The sequence below is a fragment of the Chiloscyllium punctatum genome, chromosome 3 (assembly GCF_047496795.1).
Source record: "Chiloscyllium punctatum isolate Juve2018m chromosome 3, sChiPun1.3, whole genome shotgun sequence".
Classification (NCBI taxonomy): Eukaryota; Metazoa; Chordata; class Chondrichthyes; order Orectolobiformes; family Hemiscylliidae; genus Chiloscyllium; species Chiloscyllium punctatum.
In genome coordinates, this window is record NC_092741.1 from 29937040 (window position 1) to 29949150 (window position 12111).

Genomic DNA, 12111 nt, shown 5'->3' on the forward strand with positions numbered 1-12111 from the left:
AATCATGGTCAAGCCTCTGTCCACACTGCAGCTTCATGCAAGGCTCAGTGGCTCAGTGGTTAGACTGCTGCCTCACAGCATCAGGGGACCCAGGTTCGATTCCAGCCTCGAGTGACTGTTTGTGTGGAGTTTGCACATTCTCTGTGGGTTTGCTCCAGTTTCCTTCCATAGGGTGGTTTTGATGGGCTGAATGGCCTGCTTCCACACTGTAGGGACTTGATGCATTCAAATTTTTCTGCAGTGAGGCGAATCACTTTCTCTGGGTGTGTTTTACACGTCACTGTAGCCCACCTTTCTTGGAGGAGGAGTTGCTCCCCTTATTTTGGTGGCTACTTGCTATGATGGGGCAGATAGCTGTTTGTAATGGAGTCCAGCCTCCCCAGATATCAGGCCTCATCAGGCCTGGGAGGCAGTGTGTAGACCACCATCAGTGCATTCCAGGCCCCCGTCACACCAAACCTCCACTGAGGGTACCACATTTTATTTGGCCATTGTCTCTCTGAAGTGCCTTGGGGTACTTTGCTGCATAAAGGTGGCTATACAAATGCAAGCTGTTGCTGCCAACCCGTCTACTTATTCAAACAGGACTGGGTTTTAAAGCAGTACCTTGTGCCTCTCACTTGTCGTCAGATCTTTCAATAAACCAATCAGTCAACCAATCCCTCAATCTCTTGGCAGTTTTGGTGTCTCTCCCACTTCCATGCTGATCCAAGTTAGCTTCCCGTTCCCCCAACACGTCCAATTTAGAATCAAATCTCACTATGTGCTCCCCACGTCCCTCTTTTCTCCCTACCTTTACATCCACGAGCCCTTCCTTGCTGTCCCTCAGCTGTGAACTGTTCTGTACTCCACCTTGGTTGGCAAGGATTTCGGATGTTGTGGTCGGAATCTCTGGCATTTCTTTCCCAGGCCCTTCCCTTTTCCTGTTGCTGCTTTGGAAATCCAATGAGAATGCAGCGATTCTTTCCCTGTCTCAGTGCAGATCCCTTGCAATGCCCATCCATAAGGTCCTTTCTCCCATTCACCACAGGCAATTGCCAGTGCCCTGTTGACCCGGTGTCTGCGGCAGTGCTGTACTGTAAAGGGGCAGCTGGTTCACTGAAATATGGTTTTGGAGGGAGCGTTGTCCAGGACAGACCGCTGAATGAATCTGGTTTCTTTCACAGATGCAGACGGTTTTTGCCTTTGATGAGGAGGAAATGGAGATGAGAAACACGGTTGTCGAAGGCCTTAAGACAGCTCTCAGGACACAGCCAATGAGGTACCAGATTGCTGGAGGATGGATCTGTCCATGCTACAGGCAGCTCTTCTCTGATACGCGGCTCTGTCGGTGTCTTTGTGTTTCTCAGTCTGGGGTTCTCCCTGTTCTGCCTCCCACCCTTGTCTCTACACAACGAGTTAACATTGCCTTGGAATACTAAGAAAAAAATTAACTACGTTTTTTTTAGAATAGAATGGCCGTTATTGTGACGTGCACTCAAATGAGTGCAGTGAAAAGTTGGCAATGTCACCGCTTTGGCGCCATCTTAGATACTGGGCACTTTAAGTGTTTGTTCCCGAATTGAAAAGAGTAAAAAAAGAAAGTTTAGCACAGGAAAACAAAGTTTTTAAAAAAGTAGAGGTGGTTCTGCCATAACGTGCGTTTCATTAACGTGAATTTGCTGGAACACGGTTGACGAATTGGGGACACTGTTCATAAAGTGTGAACTTCTAAGATCTGTATTGGCTGTAATGTGATTGCACCACCAATGCTTTAAGTGCACAAGAACACAACCATGGCATTATAGCAGAACTACCTGTACTCGACTAACTCAAAGTCCACAATAAGAATAAAAGTATCTTTAAGAAGTATTCGAGTTATAGTCCTCTCCACTGAGCCTGGGCCTACCGGGTCTCAGAACACGAGGCCTTGCTGCCTCCATGTGCTGGCCTCCAGCCTGGACTTGCCTCTGGATTTGTCTCCGGGACTTGTCTCCCAGGCCAGAGCCCATCTTGTTTACCATCCTCTGCACATTGCAAAGTCTTGTTACTTATTTGGGTTTGACATTGTGTCAGACGAAACAGAGCAGCCAAATTGAGCCCAGGAGTGTCCAAATAGCAACACGATAAATGATCAGATTCACCAGTTCTTGACTGAACAATAGTTTACTGTCCAGGAGAGAGAACTCCTCCGCTGTCCTTCGACAGAGCACCAAAGAGTCATTTGAGGAGAGCTACACAAAGGTACATGAGGGAACTATTGCAGTTCTGAGGAAGAGGCACTGATTTCTGTCCACAAAAGCTGCCAGACCTGCTGTGCTTTTCCAGGAATTGCTGTTTTTGTTTGAGTGAAACATCTGTTTCCCCAGTGTGTGGGTCTGGTCTGAGATGCATTGCTTGGAACAGTGGTGGAAACAGCCTGAACAACAACTTACACTAACATAACAGACCAGCCCAAGTTGGTACGCGGTGGAATGATCAAATAACTGTGACATGTAAGGACATAATGGTCAGATGATCCAAAGTTCAATTGAAGACGTAGCGTAGTGAGAGAAGTGTGTTAAACACAGAAAGTGAGGCCAGTTTGTTGTGGGGGAGTGGGGAATGGGGTGGTGTAGGGAGTGAATTTCAGCAAATTGGGGCCTCAGTAAGTGAAAGTAGGACCCTACCTCCCAAAGAAAACTGAACGAAGACTTGAAGAGGAATTTTCTGCTCCACTGGGAAAGTGTAAGGGTGTGGGACTAACTACACAGCCCTTGTCAAAGAGTGGGCACTGGTAAGAGGGGTCGAACGGCCTCCTCCTGAGCTGCATTTCGCCATTTCCTCGATTTTGACCCAGCAACAGTGATGGAGTTGTGACATAGGGGTGTGGGATTTACTGGGTTCCTGGCCTATTGCTGGCTTGGGAGCCTGGAACTAGTGACAGAGAATGGCGAACAGTACGTTGAGGACAAACTTGGGCACCGCCTTCCTTCGCACAGAATGCAGTAATAACGGGGCCACACTGAGGGAGCCTTGGAGACAGCGGGATGCTGGGATGGATCGATGCGAGCGCTCGGGATCAAAGAGATCAAGTGGGGGTCTCCACCGCTGCAGTTTGGCGTGTGCTGTGTTGGACTTTCAGCCTGGAAATTGAGCTGGATTCAGAACTCTGGGCCACCTTGATCACACTGGAAGGGCTCCTCAGGTCAGGCTTCATTTCCCGTGAAAAATGTGCTAACACGGTCACGCTGTGCTTCACTTTGGAGGGCTGCACCATCTGTATTGAGTCGGAGTGCACCGTACTATATGAGAACTTGGAAGGATTCCACCATTAACCCGAGTACCTGACTGCACCACCGAGAATGTGTCATGTTCCCCTCTTGACGTTTAGTGGAAACGAAAGGCACGAGCAGATTAGCTTTCAGCATTAAAACACTTTGCTGCGTTCAAGTGAAAACCTCACACAGAAATGGAAACAACTTCTTAGTCCTTGTCGCATTCCCGCTGAATTTAATTGAAAATGAACAAACAAAACACTGCTGCTGCCAATTTAGACAGAAGGCAAGGCCAAACCCTGGCGTGGATAATTACATGGGAGAGCCATGGTAATAGGATAACATTGATTCCACATCATGTTGTTTTTAATCTTTCACATTTGAAAGATCCTTGTAGCCATAGGTCCTGCAGGCAAAACACTTACTCAGGGCTGCAGGAAGTGCAGCAATTCCACTTATTTATTGCTTCAGACACTTCAAAGAGGCTGATTATACAACCAGAGGAAGGGAACATCAGGAGTGAGTGCACTGACTGCTTCAAACCTGTTCCTCATCCTTCTCAGGTGGTCTGTGCCTTAACTTTGTCCAGCCACTTTGACTCAATGCCGTGGAATATCCTGGGAAACCTCAGCTTTCAGAACCTCCGCTGACTCCCAGGCTTCATTTGCGGCAGAGAGTTCTAGCACACTTTGCGGGAAGAGGTATTCCAGGTGGGAAGTAATACTGAGGGTCCGCCCACGCTGCTGGGACTCGGAAGGGGCACCTAACTGGAGAGAGTGGAGACTCTGCTCCATTTCTGACTCCCCCTTGTTTAAAATCCTAGACAGGAAGACTTGTGCATGACCTTTCAGGCACTAAGTAAGGCCCTGAGTGTGCAATTAATGCCCCCATCTGAGGCCTTCCTCCCCCACAGTGTTGGGAGTCAGCTACTGACAGGTACGTCCAACCTGTCAGGTCAGCTCCCCCCAGGGAGCTGAACTGGGTTCAAAGGTCCTCAGGGTCTGATTGAGGGAATCCTATCTTCAGAAGCTGTGTCTCCGAGGTGTGTGCTAACTGCCAGTACTCCCAAAGACATGGACAACACCAGTGAGGGTGGGATTTCTGCCTGCAGGTATCTTGAGGAATGCCTCAGAATCCTAGTGCCTCAATTACTTGCTACCTCTGTTAACCAGGAAGGGGCAGTGTGCAATGTATCCCAATTTGTTGATGATGCACAATAGATGGAGGGGCTTTCTGTGATGGGGACAGAAGGAAACTGCAAGAGGATGTAGATAGGTTGAGGGACTAGGCAAATTCTTGGAGTTTAATGTTGGAGCGTGCACTTTGGTAGGAAGAATGAAAAGGCAGACTATTATTTAAATGGAGAGGGATCTAAAAAAAATGTGCATCTAAATGTTCTTGTGCATGAAACACAAAAGTTAGCATGCAAGTGCAGTAAGTAATGAGACTTTGGTCTGTGTTGCTACTGGGTTGGAGTTCAAAAATGGAAAAGTCTCCTAACAACTTTTCAGCGTGTTGGCGAGGTCACACCTGAAGTACTGTAGACAGTCTTGGGTCCCGTATTTAAGAAAGAATGCACTTATATTGGAGAGGCTGATTCATGGGATGAAAGGGTTGACTTGTCAAAAATGGCTAAACAGACTATACTTTTATTCGTTAGAGTTTAGAAGAATTGCCTTTTTTTTATTATTCGCTCGTGGGATGTGGGAACTGCTGGCTGAGACAGCTTTTAATGCTCATCCCTAATTTCCCTTGAGAAGATGATGGTGAGGTTCCTTCTTGGAATGTTGCAGTCCCTTTATACACACTCAATGACACTGAGGAGAGGCTTCTAAAGTTTTGACCCACCGACAGTGAAGGAATGGTGATGTATTTCCAAGTCAGGATGGTGAGCAGCTTGGAGGGGAACTTGCAGGTGGTGGTGGTGTTCTCCTGTATTTGCTGCCCTTGTTCTTCTAGATGGTGGTGATCATGGGTTTGGAAGGTATTGCCTGAGGAGCCAATCGAGCGAGCTGCTTTGTCCAAGCTTCTGGAGTGTTGTTGATGCTGGACCCATCCGGAGAAGTGGGAGTATTCCATCACAGTCCACAAGACCATAAGATGGAGAAGCAGCCCAAGGCTTTCAGTCCATCAAGTCCACACCACTATTCAATGTGATTATAGCTGATCTGATCATCTTGAACTGAACTTTCCTGCCTTTCCCTCCAAAAGCTTTTATTCCCTGACTGATTTGGGCCTTGTAGATGATCGACAGGCTTGGGGAATTCAGGAGGTGAGTTATTCACTACAGGATTCCTAGTCTCTGACCTGTTCTTGTAGCCACAGTTCTTATGGAACTGGGCTAGTTCAGTTTCTGGTCAATGGTCAGCTTTCAGAATTTTAATGGTGGGAATTCACGGATGGTAATACCATTGAATGTCAAGGGGCAAAGGCTAGATTATCGTTTGTTAGAGGTAGTCCTTGCTTGCTATTCACTAATTTGTAATAGCCCAAACCTAGGTATTGTCCAGGTCTTGCTGTATTTGAACGTGAACTATTTCAATTTCTGAGGAGTTGCTGAACATTGTGCAATCATCTGTGAATATCTCCACTCTGACCTTATGCTGGAGGGAAGGTCATTGACGAAGCTGCTGAAGATGGTTGAGCCTTGGACACTACCCTGAGGAACTCCTGCAGAGAGGTGCAATGACTGGCTTCTAGCAACAACAACCATCTTCCGATGTGTCAGGTATGACTCCAACCAACAGAGAACTCTCCCCCTGATTCTGAGTGACTGCACTTTTGCTTGGACTCCTTGCTTCCACACTCGGTCAACCGTGTCCTTGATCAGGACAGAGCTCCATTCACTGACCACGCTACATTGAAAACAGAAATCTGTCTCAATGTAGCACCTTTCCCATCGTCTTTATTTTCTATCACAGCCAATTGAGCCCTTGCTTTGTGAACTGTACTCACTTATGATCGGCAAATCTAAATTCTTTGCGTCAAAATCCTTCAAACGACGACCAAGATAATTCTGTTCCTGACGCTGGTTGAAGGATAAATATGCATGAGAGGGACTGCACTTGTTTTTATTTTGTTGAAGACATCCATTTGGAAGGGCAGAGCCAGCTGGTCAGCACCTGCCTGGCTGGTTCTGAACTGTCAGGTGATGATGAGCCACTTCACCCTGAGGTTAGAGCAACTTAGACCCTCTGCTTTTCCTCTGGTCTTTGAGAGGTAGTCCTTTGTATGGAGGACAAGTGGAGAGGTTATCAAAGTCTGACCTCTTTTCCCCCTCAACAGCCCAATCTCTCCCGTTGTGACAAGAGGCTGACACAGACCAGCTAGACCAAGGTGTACCTGTGGACCTTCAGTTCAGTGACGGAACTGACAAAAGTCACATAGCAAACCACTGTCACCCTGTGTCTTAAGTTTCAATCTAATCTTCCACCACAGGCGGAGGCCATTCAACGTAATGTTACTAGCCCTTTGAATGAGTTATCCAGTTAGTCATACTCCACTACCCTTTCCCCATAATCTTGCTCAAGTGTTCCCCCTTCAGGTGTGTCCCTTTCAGAAGTTACTACTGAATCTGCCAACGGAAATGTTTTGTTCGTATATATTCCGTCAAAGATTTTGCACATCTCTATTAATCCTTCACCTCTTCTCCTCTGCACTGAGGGTAAAAATCCAGATTCTCTGGTATCTCCATGTAACTGAGGCCCTTCTGGCCCTCCTATCCAATAAACCATTAGCCGATGACAGTAAGCTGACCCTGCAGAATGTGTGTTTCATTTGAGCTGCCAAAGTCTGTCGACCATCTGCACAAGTTGCTGCCTTTAAACTGCTCTCTGCTTTTCTTGGCAACCTTTCTTCCTTTTTGTTTCACAAAAACCTCCTGCCAGGCTTGTTGGTACATTTCAGATGGTAATCCCCTGCCCCTCAAGGGCGGTGCTCGGTAACATGGCCCATGTTCAGCCGATTAGTGCTGCACTCTTGACTGTTGACATACAGGGCTGGAGGGAGGGAGGGAGAGAGTTACCTGGCCACCTGAGGTAAAGTATAATGGAGGTTTGTGGCGGCCACAGCACTTTAATTAGGTGACAAACTCTGCTCAAGAATGCGCAGTGTTCCTTTTTGACTGGGCACCCTTCCAGAGCTGAGCATGCACATTTTCAACCTACAATTTGCAACCCGATTTAGAATTGCTTTCGGTCGCCTAACAGTTTGAGAGGGAGAAAAAAAGACCAAGGGCCACCAGCCAGATTAATTTCTCACATTGTCCAAAAATTATTGGATTTCTACATCCATTCTTCAACGTGGCACAAGTCAGAAAGGCTTGTTTCATGCATTGACTTTCTCCTCCTCTCTGCCTTGCCATGAAACACATCATTATTGACTGAGAGTCTGTGAACTGTTCTCAGTCTGCTGCCAGTGCTGTTAGTTTAGTGTTACATTAGTAGTTGTGTCAGGCTGAACTGGGCACTGGAATGTCTCTGTTCCTGATTCTGCCATTCTTTCTGTGCTCAAGAAGCCGTGGCTCCTTCCCATCGCCAGGGACACCATCCCCGCCCCCCAACCCCCAAATCCCCCCTCCCCCCCACTTCACCCAATCTGATCCCATCCCCGAGCAAAGGGACAAACAACCTGTAGGCCCGGTCATGACTGAGGGATAATATTCGTCCGGATTATCTCCTGTTCTATGTTGACATCTACCACACAATAAATCTCAGCAGCCCTTTAGCCCCTTGAGCTCACTCCATCGTTCAATCAGATTGTGGCTAATCATCTACCTCAATACTATTTTCCTTCACTCTCCCCGTATCTCTTGATGTTTTTAATGTAGTTTATCAAACTCGGTCTTGAACACACTCGACAACTGAGCCACCATGGCCCTAAGGGCCAGAGGGTTCCAAAGATTCATCACTGTCTGGGTGAAGTGGTTCTGGAGCTCTACTTCCCCTAGTCTAGGGAATCTCCTTCCTGCATTGACCTTGTAAGGTATTTGCACTATGAGTGAGATTACCATTCTAAAGTGCTGTTTAGAATTCTTCTAAATTCCAGAGATTATTGGCCCACACTATTTAATCTTTTCTCGTATGACAAACACCCAAGAATTTGTTCTGGTGAATTGTTGCTGCACTTCCTTTATGACAAGTATATCTTTCCATAGGTAAGGGAGCATAGAGATACAAGGAGGCATTGGCCTAGCGTATTATCACTTCAGTATTAATCCAGACAACTCAGCTAATGTCTGGGGATTTGGGTTCAAATCTCTGCCATGGCAAACGGTAGGATTTGAATTCAATAAAATATTTGAAATTAAGAATCTAATGATGACTGTGAAAACCGCATCTGGTTTGCCAATGCCTTTGAGGAAAGGAAATCTGCCACCTTTGCCTGGTCTCTCCTACGTGTGACTCCAGACCCACAGCAATGTGGTTTTCTCTTAACTGCCATGGGGCAATAAATGCTGGTCGAGCCAGAGATACCCACATCCTGTGAGTAAGTGAAAAAAGTGCACCAGCCATGGCCTTCCCCACTTCTTACACAGTTCCACCATAACCTCCTTGTTCTTGTGATCAATGCATTGACTAGTAAACATCCGTTATAAACACATGTTGAACATGCGTTTCTTTTTATAAATCCATGTTAACTCTGCCTAATCCTACCAGATTTTTCTCAGCGTGCATTAGTTTGTCTTTCCTGTAAACTGTGTATTAGTTTTTTAAACATCAGCCATCATCTTTCCACAACCAAACATTTTAATGTTGTTTCCCAATCTACCATAGCCTATTTTCATCTCATATCTTTCTAGTTTCCTTTGGTTAAATTTAGGACATTACGTTCTGATTGAATCACCTCACTTTAAAAATTACATAGATTTCTATCAAATTATTATGGTCACTCTTTCCTAAAATGACTTGGGATTTAACAGCCCTCTGGGCAATGAGGGATGGGGCAACAGATACTGGCCCAGCAAGTGACACCCAAAGAGTGTCATCGACTCATAATTTAAAATGTGAGGACTGCAGATGCTGGAGATCAGAGTCGAGTGTGTGGTGCTGGAAAAGCACAGGAGGTCAGGTAGCATCCAAGGTGCAGGAGAATCGGCGTTTCAGGCAAAAGCCCTTCATCAGGAATTCCTAATGAAGGGCTTTTGCCTGAAACATCGATTCTCCTGCTCCTTGGATGCTACCTGACCTGCTCTGCTTTTCCAGCACCACATACTCGACATAGAATCATGGGGTCCTATAACATGGAAACAGGCCCTTCGGCCCAACTCGTCCATGTTGCCATTACGATACAAATGAATAGAGAGCCATGCCACACATGGCTAGATTCAGGTTTTACTGTCCTGGGAGAATACATCTCCCTGTCTGAGTCACCGAGCCTTGCAATTCTCTTGAGAATTTCTGAGAATCATTCAGTTCAATTGGCTTGTGTTGGAGTTCATGAAACCACAGCCCAAGAAGAATTGGTATTTTCAAGAAAAAAAAGGAAATTCATGTGTTAATTGTCAGGCAATGCATTCTCAATGAATTCAATGCCTGGGGTAGATGTGTCTGAAAGTACTGAGGATAGCTATAAGCACCACCCACTTTGCTGATGTCATTTAAACTTGTGAGTAGGACATCTCCAGATCTTGAGGATTGGTCCCAACTTTCAGGTCTCTAAATATTTTGTAATCAACCTTTTCGAAGATGTTGCTACACTCCTCTAGAGCAAACGGGACTTGAACCCAGACGTCCTGGTCTAGAGGTAGGGACATCTCAAGAGCCCTTTTAAAGGTTCTGTCACAAAGTCTGTAATCTGTAACTAGTTGTTAATAAACAATACTTTGTTAGCTACCAGAGAGTCTTCTGGTTAGACCAAACCAGTGTTTTTTTTTAACCTTACCATACTAGACCAGACAGAACAGGTGGTGCATGTATGGAATGAGCTGTCAGAGGACATAGTAGAGGCTAGTACAATTACAACATTTAAAAGGCATCTTGATGGATATATGAATAGGAAGGGTTTAGAGGGATTTGGGCCAGATGCTGTCAAATGGGACGAGATTAGGTTTGGTTATCTGGTCGGCATGGACGAGTTGGATGGAAAGGTCTGTCCCCATGCTGTACATCTCTATGATTCTATTGCCCTGTAGTTTCTTACCCTTAATGAGGATGGTGCTGCAGTCTTCAAGCTGAGCCACAATTCAGGCTGACCCACTTGTACAACAATATCTTGTGTCAGCTAGGCTTCCACCAAACAAGGATCCTAGCCTTGGTGCTCTGGATCTGACTCTTAATGCCATTCAGCTATCTCAGTCCTGTCAACATGGACACAGCCCCATGCCTTCTAATTAAAGCGAAGAATTACTGTGGAGATTAAGCTTCATTAATCAAAATAAAATTAGTTCAGCTACACAGCACTGTGGAATTCGAAGCCTGTGGTCTACAAAATGTCACAATATTTTAACAAACTCACAGCAACAAGCCACACCCAGTACTTTAGAGACAATGGGATCATTTGTGATTTCTAAATAGGGTGATGACGAATCAGCACTGGTTTGAACATTTCTTCCAAAGTTTATTTCCATTTTGATCAATGAATATTCACCAGTGACATTATGTTTCCCGTGCCTTCACATTTCACTATGTTGCATTTTTCGCCTTCAGTGTATTTTCCTCTCACACTCCTGTACAATCTGCTTCGCCTTGCCTCCTGTATCTGTTTATTTTCCCCTCCCCATCATCGCATACCAAAAAAGCCTCCGTTCCGAAAGATTTATGCTCAATAATTTGATGCCCAATAATTTTAGAGATAGGAATCTGTGCATTTGCCTCTGAATTTATTTTCCCTCTGGATTTTTCAATTTTCTTTTCTCTCTGATCAACAAATGCTGACTTGCTAGTCAGCAGGGAAAGTGGCTTAGATACAGGCTGTGATAAGTACTTAACAAGTACAGCATTAAATCATGATTTGGAGATGCCGGTGTTGGACTGGGGTGTACAAAGTTAAAAATCACACAACACCAGGTTATAGTCCAACAGATTTAATTGGAAGCACCGGCTTTTGGAGCGTCACTCCTTCATCAGGTGAAGGAGCAGCACTTCGAAAGCTAGTGCTTCCAATTAAATCTGTTGGACCTGGTGTGTAATTTTTAGCATTAAATCAAGTATAAAGCTGTACAGGCTAAGGCACTGTGCTTTAAGGCCTGTCTGTGTGATAGAACTCATTCACACCTCTAGTGCCTCTTAGAGACCTCTCCCCATCTCAAACTCCCTTTTCTTGTACATTCAGGTGTACTGACTGCTGTTCTGTCAGTGTGTGAGAGCAAACGTTCCTCTCCACCTCACTAACCATCCTGACTTGGAGACATATTGCCATTCCCTCAATGTTCGTTGGCTCAAAATCCTGGAATTCCCTTTCTCACAGTGTTGAGGGCTGGCACATGGACTGTAGCAGTCCAAGAAAGCAGCCCAGCATCACTTCCTCAAGGGCAATTAGGGAGGGGCAATAAATGTTGGCATGCAACATCCACATCCCGTGAATTATTGTTTTCAAAAAGAAATGAATGTATCTTATTCTTTGCTTTAGATGGAATGATTCGTGGGCTGGGAAACTTGTACTGCTTCCTCCTCTTTCAGCAGTACCTAAGACTTTCATCAGCAAATAAAAAACAAAATCACAAGTGTTTTATTTGATGTTTTTGGCTCATGGCTGTCACTTTAAATTCAATCATAATTGTTAACTATTAATTGTTTGAAGTAATAGGAGATGGAGATGAGACAGGAAGGAGAAAAACCTGAGAAGGCAAGTGGCGGGGAGCGGGGGGATGATGGGGAACCTTCTTTAGTTTGATTTCTTAACGCTGCCTATGGCTCATTTCCTCTTAGGGTTGTGT

At 45.4% G+C, this 12111-nt stretch overlaps 1 protein-coding gene across 4 annotated transcripts in view; it reads left to right on the forward strand.

Annotated features, from left to right (window-relative positions):
• Positions 1-12111, forward strand: part of daam2 (dishevelled associated activator of morphogenesis 2) — a 339423-nt gene that overhangs the window by 182984 nt on the left and 144328 nt on the right. For all 4 annotated transcript variants that reach the window (XM_072551064.1, XM_072551092.1, XM_072551081.1 and 1 more), the window contains exon 5: positions 1167-1261. In XM_072551064.1, the coding sequence (XP_072407165.1) occupies positions 1167-1261 (95 nt within the window). The remainder of the gene's footprint in view (positions 1-1166; positions 1262-12111) is intronic.